Source organism: Lepidochelys kempii, chromosome 9 (genome assembly GCF_965140285.1).
Source record: "Lepidochelys kempii isolate rLepKem1 chromosome 9, rLepKem1.hap1, whole genome shotgun sequence".
Lineage (NCBI taxonomy): Eukaryota > Metazoa > Chordata > Testudines > Cheloniidae > Lepidochelys > Lepidochelys kempii.
Window position 1 is genome coordinate 82486483 of NC_136388.1, and position 13853 is coordinate 82500335.

The window sequence follows — 13853 nt, forward strand, 5'->3', positions numbered from 1 at the left end:
ATGGAGAAAAATGAAAGTATCCATCTTTCCTGACATTTACTTACAGCATCTTGCTAATTGCTTTTCTTGTCTTCTGGCCCCTGGGTGTGTGAATTACACCAACTCTGACCCACTCACTCACTGACATAACCTGTCCATCATCTCTGAATGTGGCCCACTATAAAACTCTGCTCCGAATTGAAATTCTTGTGGTGGTAAGCTTGAGAACACTCATCAACCTTGTCATGCCAATAAAATTACTGAACTTTCTTTGGCGTGACAATAAATCGAAAGGCCTTTGGCACTGACTGCAACTGAAGAACTTCCCTTAAACAGACAGTCTGTCTGCACTGGGAACTGGGTTGAGAGGGAAGGATAGAAAAGATTCCTCTGGTGGGTTTTGCCCTGTTCCTGGAATGAGAACAGTAGAGATGAACCTTATATTTTTTTGGTCAATGGATAAGTTATGTGCTCAGTCCTGTGAGAGATTGCCTCACTTCTATCATTATACAGTGACTTTTGCTTAATACGTTTTCATCTTTGCTTGGCTTTGGGGTTTTTTTTTTTTTTTTTTTTGAGCATTCTGGGCTCTGAATTGCTGGCTCGCTCTACTTTCTAAATCTTTAATACCTGGAGCTCCTTTCATGGGAAATCATCCCTGGGTCAGATTAATACATTTTAAATAACCTTGCCTGGGGTACAGCTACAGAGCTATCATTGGGGGAGGACTAGGGGTTTTCAGGTCACCTGAGGCTGTGGAATTTACTGGCTCTGTCTCCTGTAGAGATTTCCCTGCTGAAATTGGGCCATGTTTGTGAACGTGAAATCTTTTTGCAGAGCATCCCATAATAATGACAACTGATAGGTGTCAAATGGAGGGGTGATGATATTTCTCTATTGATTGATTTGCCTTGGGGAACTTAGCTTTGTGTTTACAGTGCTGAGGGTCAGGCTGTTCTGGGCAGCCCACTGCAGCTCCTGAACGGAGATAGGGATATGAAAATAAACTGGCAAGGGGAAAACCTTGTTGACATGTTCACTGTATGTTGGTAAAACTACTAGAATACAGTACCTTACCTTGATGGGTAAGAAACCTCTCTAAGCTGATGCTTTCCTTTGGTTCTACAGATCAGACTTGTGGTTGAAGAGGGATTAAATCAGCTGCCATATACAGAATGCACAGTGACCACTCCAACAGGTAATTGGGAGTTTACTCCCCAGCTGGTAGGGTTGGCAGTAGAAGCTTCATACTATATGTAAAGTAGAACTTAGAATCCTTGTGAGGCTGACTCAGCTGAACATTCAGGTCAGGCCCCGCTTCCTGACATTTAACAAACCCAAACTTTACTGGCTAATACACTTCAGCAAGACACACAAGAGTTATTTAGTAAGAATTTAAATCAGTCTAGCAAAATGATCATGAAAATGTACCAGTCCAGGTGCCAGATCTGCTTACTTGCCCTTACTGTGATGATGAAAATAACCCTGATGATGTTTTACTTACCCATTAAGGAGAGTTGGGGGGATTTAGGCAAATTCAAGAGGTCTTGCAAAATTCTCTGTGCCTGGTTGCTTTCAACTGGGGACCAGATAGCAGTGATAACAGAGGAGCAGGAAGTTAGTTTCTGCATCATCAGGGAAGCATCTATGTGTTAACACTAGAGAGAATCCATAGGAATCATTTTGGCTTGTTCCTGTTGAAGCCAAATATGGGGTTACAGGCAAGACAGGTTAAACAGGAAACAGTGTAGCATTAGCTAGAATTTGGGAAAGAGGCTTTAAAAGTAATACAGATGAACATTGTTTTACTGGTTTAACAGAAGTGTCGCCTTTCTCCTCTGGAACACTGGATTCAAATCCAGTCCACATCGATCAACAGCTGACACCACTTGAAGGCTGTTTGTTAAGTGCCCTCTGTGAAATGAGTTTGCTGTATTCCAAACTGCAGCTGGTAGCTCCTTTGCAGAAGAACGCCCAAGGACTTCTGACTGGGCCATTGCCATGGTTATAGAGCAAACTGTGCCTTAGACCTCTTGAATGTTCCTGTTAGGTGACAGGCCTGGCTTCCTGCAGCTCACTCTGGATGGCACCACATGGACCAACCGCTCTCCGACCAGATCTCTGTGTTCCCAACTGTGTTAATGTGACAGACCCAACAGCACTTGGCACCTATAAGCACTTTAGCTCTCAAACCCTCTTACTAGTTAAAGCAACTAAACAGCAGCTTTTCCAAAACAAAGCATTAGGTATTCTTACCCCCAAAGGAACATAGCACCCTGAGCAAAGAGTTAATGCAACAGAGTCCTATACACATCTTCCCTTACCTGTACCATAATCTTTCTTTGCCCGCATTTGTGAGTAACCCTCATCTCTGGCTGGGAGAAGGAGACTGTCATGCTTGCAGCATGTCTCTTCTGCATCTGTCCTCCCTTGCCAGGATGGCAGCTGTTGCTGACACTCATTGGGCAGCCTCTGGCCACTCACTCAACCCTTCCTCCTGCCCGAGGCTGGCATCTTTAAGGTTTAGCATCTCCTTTGATGCTAGGCTGAGCCTTGGGAAGAGTAACCTTGCTTACCCACTTCCTGGCTTCATTCAGGCTATTTCCCAATAAACAGCTTACCCAGTGTTTCCTCAAGGACATTATTTCAGTTTTTGTTTGCTTCCTTCTGAACAGCCTCTTCTGATTTATCTCCTGGCAGTCAGGCTGGGTAACATCACACAGAGAACCACAGGGGCTTTTGATATTTATAAAAAAATATTACACATAATTCCCTCAGTCTCCACAGGTGTAGACTGAACTCTGCACCAGCCTCAGTATTAAGACTGAAGCACAATGCTTGGGCAGGGGAAGCTTGCCCTGCTGTCCAAGCTGTTCTTTGAATAAGTAAAGGACTTTAGCTTCCAGGGCTGTCAGTTGACCCCATCACTCGCATAGTATTTTCCGGTTATTCCTTGCACAAATCAAATAACTCAAGTAGTTTCATATTTCTGGTATCTGTCCACAGCACTGGCCTGTATCCATTGGCTTCTTCTAAAGTTACCATTCAGCTTTATTTTGTATGGCATCCTTCATAAGAAGTGTGCCCAGAATATGAGTTATTAAACTAAAATACTACAGCAGGGAAGGCTCTCCTCTAAACTCCATGTTACCAGCCCTTTGCCAACTTACATTTTTGTTCCTCTGCCCATCACTGTTTTAGGCCCATAGTATTTGGCACACTATCATACTATTGGTCCACGCAGAGTATGGCATACATCCGTAGCTCCTCTTCATACAGTATGTACTTAGAGAGATGTTAGTTCCATTCATGGGAATATCATTTAAGACTATAACCTAAAGGGGCACCAAATGGGTTAAAAAGGCACAATGACTTCCACTGATCATCAGGTCTGTCTTTCCTCCCACAGGGTACAAGTATGAAGGAGTGAAATTTGAGAAGGGAAACTGTGGAGTCAGCATAATGAGAAGTGGTAAGCCATGGTTTCTTAATGCGTCTGTGTTTAAAGCTCTTCTTTAAATCTCTTTACCACCTTGCTTTTAAGAACAGCAACAACCCCTTTTACTCTGATGAACAAAATTCACCAAAGTCCTCCAACTGCCATTCTTCTCTCTTCATAAGTGTCCTGTTTCCAACCAAGCTTACACCCAACCACTATCAAGTAATGTGTTTTATTAAGCCCTTAGGAAATAGAACAGTTGCTGGGGATTTCCTGTGGCTGCTAGAGAAGGGGTTCTAGGTCGAGGACATTCAAATGGAGCAAGGCCTGCCCTTCTTTCCTTGCTTCTAGAAACCCCTATCCTTGTTTCCATTAATTTCCCCCTCCCGACAATTCTCCAAATAAACTGTGGCTACTGGTAGAAATTGTGCACATTCTGGGGAATGCTAGTGGGTTTTTTTGTCTAACTTAATTAGCAGCTTGATAGCAACAGTTCTTAAAGATCTAACAGCAAGAGGCTGAAATCCACTTGATGCAGTGTTTTCTGTCCCCTCTATAGTATCATGATGATGCATCAGTATCTAGAGATTTGCAGATGAGTTTCCATCTCAGTACTCAACGCGTTTTTTCATACTGATTAGGAATAATCAAAATGTTTGTAGGAAACTTTGCTATATTTTAGATTTAGATTTGCTATATCCTTGAAAACCAGCCTTGTGTTAGTGCTTGGGACCAATGAGTGATACTGATCAGGCTAACTTCATTATCTAAGCAGAGTGAAAACTTCCAGTTAATAATCTAATGTGATTTTAGTCATTTGGTTTAATAATCTCCTTACCACAGTTAAATATTGAATATCCTTTACTAGTAGTAGCTTGTGGTGCTTTCTTCCTTGACGTGTAACAGGGTTTTTGTTGTTGTTCTCGTTACTAAACTGAAGGAGAGGCAATGGAACAAGGCTTACGGGATTGCTGCAGATCCATCCGAATAGGAAAAATCCTGATACAGAGCGACGAAGAGACTCAGAGAGCCAAAGTGTACTATGCCAAGTTTCCACCAGACATTTACAGGAGAAAAGTTCTTCTCATGTATCCAATACTGAGTGAGTGTCTTAGAGAATTGTTAGTGTTAAATATTGTTTGACTAATCGGTGTTCTGTGTAAAATTCCCTGAATGTCAATGACTACTAGTAGGATTTTAGCTTGCCTTGAGCAACACAGCAGAGAATTTATCAAGTTCGGCTAGAATAAGCCTTAGGGCATGGCTACACTTGCCGACGTAGACGGCTTTGAATTAAACCAGCCTTTGGAGAGCGCAGTAGGGAAAGCACTGCAGTCTGTCCATACTGACAGCTTCAAGCGCACTGGCGTGGCCACATTTGCAGCAGCATTGGGAGTGGTGCATTATGGGCAGCTATCCCAGCATGCAAGTGACTGCAGTGTGCTTTTCAAATGGGGGTGGGGTGGGGTGGAGCGTGACAGGGAGTGTGTTGTGTGTATGTGGGGGGAGAGAGAGGGGTTTGGGGGGGCAGTGTGACAGGGAGTGTGTTGTGTGTATGTGGGGGGAGAGAGAGGGGTTTGGGGGGGCAGAGAGCATGTCAGCATGCTGTCTTGTAAGTTCAGACAGCAGCAGACCCCCCCCTCGCCTCTCTCTCTCAGCATTCCACAGTAATGGTTGCTTTGTCTCGGAGCAGATAAGCAGCCGGCTGTCAGAAACGGAGCTTTCAAAGGGCATATCTGCATTCCTGTAGTGATTCAAAAACAATTACAAGAGTGGCCACTTGACTTAAGGGGATTATGGGACGTTTCCAGAGGCTGATCAGAGCGCAGTAATGCAACACCTCGTTCACACTGACGCCCGGACATTTCAGTCAAGACGCAGCAAGCGTTAATCTTTTCACCAAGGTGGAGTACCAGGAGCGCTCTACCTGCCTTGCCAGTGCGGATGGGTAGGGAGCTTGGGCGCCCGGGGCTGCTTTAATGTGCTCTAACTCACAAGTGTAGCCAAGTCCTTAGTCAAACTGCATTACTTGTTGAGGCATTATTTTCAAAATACACACGTTGAGGCGCTACCTAATGAGGTAAAATAAATGTGGTGCAAATTGCTTGAGTATGACCCACTGTGTATGTGGGGTGGGGGAGAACTGGGGTTTGCTGTAAATTGCTTTTTTAATATATAAATTTTAGTATGTAAGTGTAGAAAAGATTTAGAACTATTATTGCATGCTAAACACTTTAAAATTTCAAATTAATTAAATACTAGTTAACGCTAATTTTACATTTAAAAATTCTATTTAACAGTTTATATTAAATTATTTCAAAATTAAATTAATTAATGCCACCAAAGAGCCTCAGAAGCTGGTAGAGTTTACATCAGGCTGAAGCGAATTTTCTAATACTTAATTCTCCTCCTTCACAAGGAACTCGATTGTCATTTTCTGTTTCAACTGTGATTTCTTGCCAGAGGGACTAACCAAGAGCCAATTGATGTCAATGGACTTTGGGTCAGGCTCTTAATACAAAAAGAAAAGGAGGACATGTGGCACGGTAGAGACTAGCCCATTTATTTAAATTGGTTAGTCTCTACGGTGCCACACGTCCTCCTTTTCTTTTTGCGAATACAGACTAACACGGCTGCTACTCTGAAACCTGCCCTTAATACAGTATTTTAGTGCCGAGCTGCAGTAGCGTCATCAAGGCACGAAGCTGCCATAGGTAACAGAGTGAGTGGTCTGTTCTGCAGCAGAAAAGGGACATATTCCGTCTGTTTACTTACACGCTAGTATTAGTGGTACACTAATCCCCTCTGAAGGTGAATTCTGCTTAATCTAGTTCCAAATGACTTGTAAAGTCTTTCTGATAAGGATAGTGTTGTTTTTCCCCTCCTCCCAGGCACTGGCAATACTGTCATTGAAGCTGTAAAAGTTCTTATAGAACATGGCGTTCAACCAAGTGTCATTATCCTACTAAGCCTATTCTCCACACCTCATGGTAAGTTGAAGGAATAGGTTGGGAGCAGGTTATTCATGCAACACAGAACTGTACACAATGAGTAGATTTTAAAAAGAGTTCCAGTGAGCTGATTTAATGTAGTCTTATTTGGGGACTGAAGTGGGAGAAAAGTCATAAATCGAGGAAAGAAATGGATAAAATGTAAACAAAACAACAACAGGTGGTCATGGTAGTTTATTAAATGTGACGTGAAAGACATTGGTTCAATTTGATGTTTTCCTTTCCACTCTGTTAAAGGGCATGTCATATGACTCAATAGCGATCCCTTGTGAATAACAGTGGCATTGACTGGTTAAGAAAGGAATTCAGTCCCATATTACTCTGCTGACTTCTGGGGCTTTGAGAAGGACTTTTGGTTTCTGTTTAGTGGGGTGGGAGGATGGAGAAATTCTAATGCCTGTCAGGGCTACTCGTGAAATTCAAACAGAGACATAGCAGAAAAGAAAAGGAGTACTTGTGGCACCTTAGAGACTAACCAGTTTATTTGAGCATAAGCTTTAGTGAGCTACAGCTCACTTCATCGGATGCATACTGTGGAAAATACAGAAGATTTTTATACACACAAACCATGAAAAAATGGGTGTTATTCTCTACCCCCACCCCACTCTCCTGCTGGTAATAGTTTATCTAAAGTGATCACTCTCCTTACAATGTGTATGATAATCAAGGTGGGCTATTTCCAGCACAAATCCAGGGTTTAACAAGAATGTATGAGGAAGGGTGGGGGTGGGTGTTAGGAAAACAAGGGGAAATAGGCTTAAACAGAGACTGGGAGTGGCTAAGTAATTATGCAAGGTAACCTAAGTTAATTGTATCCAATTTGCAAATGAACTCCAATTCAGCAGTCTCTCGCTGGAGTCTGGATTTGAAGTTTTTCTGTTGTAATATCGCAACTTTCATGTCTGTAATCGCATGACCAGAGAGATGGAAGTGTTTCCCAACTGGTTTGTGAATGTTATAATTCTTGACATCTGATTTGCGTCATTTATTCTTTTACGTAGAGACTGTCTAGTTTGACCAATGTACATGGCAGGCACATGATGGCATATATCACATTGGTAGATGTGCAGATGAACAAGCCTCCGATAGCGTGGCTGATGTTATTAGTCCCTGTGATGGTGTCCCCTGAATAGATATGTGGGCACAGTTGGCAACAGGCTTTGTTGCAAGGATAGGTTCCTGGGTTAGTGGTTCTGTTGTGTGGTATGTGGTTGCTGGTGAGTATTCGCTTCAGGTTGGGGGGCTGTCTGTAGGCAAGGACTGGCCTGTCTCCCAAGATTTGTGAGCGTGTTGGGTCATCCTTCAGGATAGGTTGTAGATCCTTAATAATGCGTTGGAGGGGTTTAGTTGGGGGCTGAAGGTGACGGCTAGTGGCGTTCTGTTATTTTCTTTGTTAGGCCTGTCCTGTAGTAGGTGACTTCTGGGAACTCTTCTGGCTCTATCAATCTGTTTCTTCACTTCCACGGGTGGGTATTGTAGTTGTAAGAATGCTTGACAGAGATCTTGTAGGTGTTTGTTTCTGTCTGAGGGGTTGGAGCAAATGCGGTTGTATCGCAGAGCTTGGCTGTAGACGATGGATTGTGTGGTGTGGTCAGGGTGAAAGCTGGAGGCATGTAGGTAGGAATAGCGGTCAGTAGGTTTCCGGTATAGGGTGGTGTTTATGTGACCATCGCTTATTAGCACTGTAGTGTCCAGGAAGTGGATCTCTTGTGTGGACTGGACCAGGCTGAGGTTGATGGTGGGATGGAAATTGTTGAAATCATGGTGGAATTCCTCAAGGGCTTCTTTTCCATGGGTCCAGATGATGAAGACGTCATCAATATAGCGCGAGTAGGGGCGTTAGGGGACAAGAGCTGAGGAAGCGTTGTTCTAAGTCAGCCATAAAAATGTTGGCATACTGTGGGGCCATGCGGGTACCCATAGCAGTGCCGCTGATTTGAAGGTATACATTGTCCCCAAATGTAAAATAGTTATGGGTAAGGACAAAGTCACAAAGTTCAGCCACCAGGTTAGCCGTGACATTATCGGGGATAGTGTTCTTGACGGCTCGTAGTCCATCTTTGTGTGGAATGTTGGTGTAGAGGGCTTCTACATCCATAGTGGCCAGGATGGTGTTATCAGGAAGATCACCGATGGATTGTAGTTTCCTCAGGAAGCCAGTGGTGTCTCCAAGGTAGCTGGGAGTGCTGGTAGCGTAGGGCCTGAGGAGGGAGTCTACATAGCCAAACAATCCTGCTGTCAGGGTGCCAATGCCTGAGATGATGGGGCGCCCAGAATTTCCAGGTTTATGGACCTTGGGTAGTAGATAGAACATCCCAGGTCAGGGTTTCAGGGGTGTGTCTGTGCGATTTTGATCTTGTGCTTTTTCAGGAGTTTCTTGAGCAAATGCTGTAGTTTCTTTTGGTAACTCTCAGTGGGATCAGAGGGTAATGGCTTGTAGAAAGTGGTGTTGGAGAGCTGCCGAGCAGCCTCTTGTTCATATTCCAACCTATTCATGACGACAACAGCACCTCCTTTGTCAGCCTTTTTGATTATGATGTCAGAGTTGTTTCTGAGGCTGTGGATGGCATTGTGTTCTGCACGGCTGAGGTTGTGGGGCAAGTGATGCTGCTTTTCCACAATTTCAGCCCTGCACAAGCCCAGTGTAAATGCAAAAAGTGGATCAAACAGCGGAGGTGAGGTAACTACAGGGGACCAACCTCTGCTCAACTGATTATAAAATCCTGTAGGTGCTGGACTGAACTACAAAGTGTAGTTTCAACTATTTCCTTCTTTCTTCCTTAAAAGGTGCCAAATCTATCATCCAGGAGTTCCCAGAGATCACAATTTTAACTACAGAAGTTCATCCTGTTGCACCAACACACTTTGGACAGAAGTATTTTGGAACGGACTGACACTTAACACAAACTGGTTATGTCAATATGTTGCTGTATATTACAATGGTGTTTTTCTACGTTTTATTATTTGTAGCAGGGCTGGCTGCAGGCATATTTAAAATCTTTATTGGCCAGAGGGGAAAAATATTTGACCTACATTCATTTTGTTTGGTTACTTTCTGAAAATTGAATCAGATACAATAATGAAGAACATTCAATTATTATAAACTAAAGGCTGTTTAATGAGCTTTTGGAAATTGTTACACCCTCAGTGCTTTAACTTATTTATTCTTTCATAACCCTGTTCTATAGCTGTTTGCAATAGCAAAATAAAATCATGCTGTAAAGCATGCAGTGTAGATTTCATTTTATGTTGGTACAGTTTTCATTGTGCTGGTGTAGTCATTACAGCTTATTTTACTAATTCAAAAATCATGAAGGCACTAGGAACTCTGCATAGACATTAGCACCAGAGGTAGATTTCTGGTCCCTGGATGGTGCCCACAGCCATTGATTTCAACTCTTTTTAGGTCATTGTTCTTTATGGATTAATTCCACATAGTAAAACATGTAGGTGCCTCATTAAGCTCTGTGGTACTAAAAAATAAAGAAACCTTCCACCATAACCCACTTGCTGCTGTAGTGAAAATGCTCAAAGGGCTAGTGCTGAAGATGGCAACAGTACGGTTTTCAAAAAAAATCTCTACACAAAATACTTAGCAGTTGTGCCTTATTAAAACCCCTATGTGTTAAGCTACATATGTGTTCTAATTAACCATTTTAAAGATAAGTAAACTGTCAGATGAAGTGATGCCTGGTTTCTAGCCCTATCCATCAGCCAGCATTCCTAAGAAAGGGGTTTATGTTGGTAGCTGTCTTGCATTTTATGTCCAGTAATTAGGTCTAAATGCTTCTTAAACACAAGCTAAAACTCTGACACTTTAAATGTAGTTCTAGCTTCTTGGTGTGTAATTTTTACTGTAAAATATTTAAGTCAGTCAGCTTCAAGTGCACAACAAAACAGGGTCTTGTCTTACTGTAATTTTTTGGAATACCTAGCGCGAACAGTTTATTCTGGAAAGAGAAGCAAAAAAAGTTTTTCACACATAAGTGATAGCAACTGGATTGCCTGTTTGTAAAACTTGTACCTCACCTTAACATGGTGCTTAATATCATCCAAAAAATATCCCAACACATAAATGCTGTAGTGTGGTGTACTGGTAAGCTTCCTGCCTGTAATAGGGTGGAATGGGAATTCTCCTCAAAAAGACAAGCTGGTGCAAGTATCCCTTCACCAGGGCAAAGGAGGCAGGAATTAAGCTTGCCATGTGCGCAGCTCCAGCAGTGAGATCTTCTCAAACCTCGCCTAGGTGGGATGAGCTATCACACCCTCCTGTCCTCAGACAGCTGTTTCAGGCTTACAAGACCTTGCCTGTGAAATGGTGCTCTAGACTAACTTATGGCCAATAATCAACATCAGTGTAAAGCTAAAACAATTTTAATGCAGTTCTTTACTGCAATACAGTATAAACCATGCGATTCTCTAGTAAAAAAACAAATAGTAGAAAACAATGCATAATATACAGTATTCAAACCATAAAAACTCCTTGAAAGTGCTACTGAAACTTACTAACACATCAAATATAGAGAATGTTTGTTGGCCAATAAAAATGGTGGTTTGTACAGAAAGTTTTTGTAAAAATCCATTTGACACTAAAAGCCAATGCCAGCATCGCTAATAAAAACTCTTGAAACTGCGCAAAAACATTCCCAATGCTGTCAGACTTTTCATAACATTATGGAAAACATTTGGCCCCCCTGTTGACATAAAGAAGTGTGAGAGATAAAACCTCATGCAGTTCCAATCTATCACAGTCTTAGCTGAACACTCCAGTAATCATTTAATCTGCAAGATGCATTTCAAAAAAAGCAAAGAAAACACACTTACTGGTATGAACATAGGGCCATATTGTGCCAGCAAGTAAGTTAGTGTGTATATGTAAGGCAGAACTAATTTAAATCAAATGGCAGTCCCGTTTAAAGTTGCTGACATGATATGGCTCACTATGCCAGTTTACATTAGTGCAAAGGGAAAGTTCTCTGCACTGGTTGTTAAGATTGAAGGGGACGAGTGACAGTAGGTTTTCTCCCCAAGCAAAGCTTTCTGAGTAGTTTGGATAAAATGTTTAGTTTGATTCACACCTTCCCCAGCAAACAAAACCCATGCCTGTGCAGCAAGGAGTGAAGCTGACCAGTCAAAATGGATTTTGAAGTAGAGTAAAATATTAAACAAAATAACTAATGAAAAGTGAACTCCAACATGTAGGTTGCTTACATCTCACAGGTAAGTATGAATTTTTTAAAAAAGTTATTTTTAAAATGCTCGTGTTTTAAAAACTTAGGGAAGGAGGATCTCCCTTGACTAAATGATGGCTCAAGTCCGTCCCTAAATGAAGATGCACTGAAAACTTTACAAAAGAACTGGCGGAAGTTAAAATCAAAGCTCCCTGCATAAATGAAGCAACTTACATTTTTATGGTACTTGGGGTTTGTCTACACACAAGTTATTCTGGAATAGCCATTGCACTTGAAATTCACACCCTACCTTATTCTAGAATAACTTTCATGTTTAGACAAGAGCTTAGTGTCCTTCACCCTTGTAGAAAGGCCCTGTCTGCACCAGAACCAGGGTGGTTTGTTGCACAGTTAGGATACCAGATGCCTGTGTCATGACTTTGCTCCATTTATAGATGCACCACAAAACAGCTTTAGGGCTCACTGAGCACCAGGGCCCAGAGGAGAAAGAAAAACACAGAGATACAGATTATGTGCTTTCCTTCCATGCAGGTGTGTAATAGATAATACACTGCAAAGGCTCTACAGCTTTGCGAGTGGGGGAAAGACACCTCTGTCTGTCCAGGTTTGGTATAGGATTTGGTCACAAGTAAATGCAAAGTTAGTTACAAGTAGCAAAAAAGTTCTGTTTAGTAAAATCACCTTTGCATTACATGGGCTGTTTGATATTAGCACCCAGTGCAAAAAGAATGCCTCTTCCTAAGCACAACTGGAATAAAAGAACAAGAATGACCCTTTTCTATTTTGTGTATTTTAACAATTATGCATTTTTCTAATACCAGCTGTACTGCAGATGCTGCTGCAAACCTCAAATCCTGATATAGAATGAATACTTTAAACCGCATCTTTGCGGGCATAAAAGATTTTTGGTCTTACTTGAAATATAAATGTAAAACCTAATACCATTTTTAAAAATTTCAATGTGTACATTCCAAATTGCAGACAGAAAACAGTAAAATAGGGATTTACAAAAATATTTAAGCATTCAAAAGAAGATATAGAAAATTGGATCTTGCTGCACTGAACAAAAAAACAAATCAGAATGACAAGGATGATGCAAAGATACCCATCAACAAATTGACATCAAACCAAGAAATTACATTGCACGACATTTTTTGAGAGCCCATTCCATCCACTCTCTGTATTAGTAACTAAAGGAAAAAATGCAGCTGGCTGAAAAATAATAAATTGTAAGTCATTTGCATGCGATCAGAAAGAAAAACTCTTCTCACTTTGTATTCTTCTTTAACAAAATGAAATAAGAATGCCTGTAAAAACTAAAATGAACAAATGGCTATCATCTTGGTGGACTGTTAATTATCAAAAAAGTGAAACGAGATGAAATAAGAGGAAATGATCAGGAAAAGTACATATCTAATGCTCCATGTCTGAATTGGTTGCCACCCTCCAAGCTGCTAACAGAACATTAGTTTTAATGAAAAAGCAACTCTGCCATGCAAATGCTTTAATTGATGGTTTGTGGGAAAAAACCTCAGTTTGAAATGTTCTGCATCAGAACACCTGCTGACAACTGAAAAATACCAATAAGAACAAGACATTTTTCAAGTAGATCAGTTTCAAAACATTGTACCACAGACACAAAGAGAACGTGCAACTTTGAGTTGACTCAGGCCTAACAGGCAAGGGTCCAGCAATGTTTTGTTAACCTGCTTACAATTATTAATGATCAGTTCCTTTAACACTTCTGTGGAACAGTCAGCCATATGAATGGCAAGTCTGCTGTGCTGGCTTAACAACTGTACTGAAGGCAGTTGTTCCCTGAATGCATCTTTAAAATCTTAACTCCTCCATCCACATTGTTAGATACAAAGGAAGTACTTCCTGACAGGTTACATTCATATTGTGTTACAGACTTTATGCAGCTAGTCCTGTAACTGGTACAAAATTATGCTTTCAGCCTGTGCCAGAATACACACCTCCTATACTTGGAATACACTGTATATTTTGCTGAACCACAGCTCTGGCCATTTCTGGCAAGTAAACATTCATCACACTGTCATGCTAATAGAAAGCTTCCTAGTCCTTACTGATTACAGTACGCCTACATGCAACAAGTATAGTCTATTAAAAATGTACAGAACTGAATTCCTGTTTAAAGGAATACAAAAACTTATTCTACTCCAAAAACATCTTACACTGATTCAGCAAGAGTCCAAATTTACAAAACAAACT

General features: G+C 41.4%; 1 protein-coding gene across 1 annotated transcript in view; it reads left to right on the plus strand.

Moving 5' to 3' along the window:
• The window catches only part of UPRT (uracil phosphoribosyltransferase homolog), a 30027-nt gene extending 17072 nt beyond the window's left edge, over positions 1-12955 (plus strand). Inside the window, exons 3-7 of the mRNA XM_073361131.2 lie at positions 1108-1177; positions 3389-3451; positions 4359-4520; positions 6310-6408; positions 9217-12955. Of these exons, the coding sequence (XP_073217232.1) occupies positions 1108-1177; positions 3389-3451; positions 4359-4520; positions 6310-6408; positions 9217-9323 (501 nt within the window). The 3' untranslated portion in view covers positions 9324-12955. The remainder of the gene's footprint in view (positions 1-1107; positions 1178-3388; positions 3452-4358; positions 4521-6309; positions 6409-9216) is intronic.
• Positions 12956-13853: the final 898 nt, after the last annotated feature.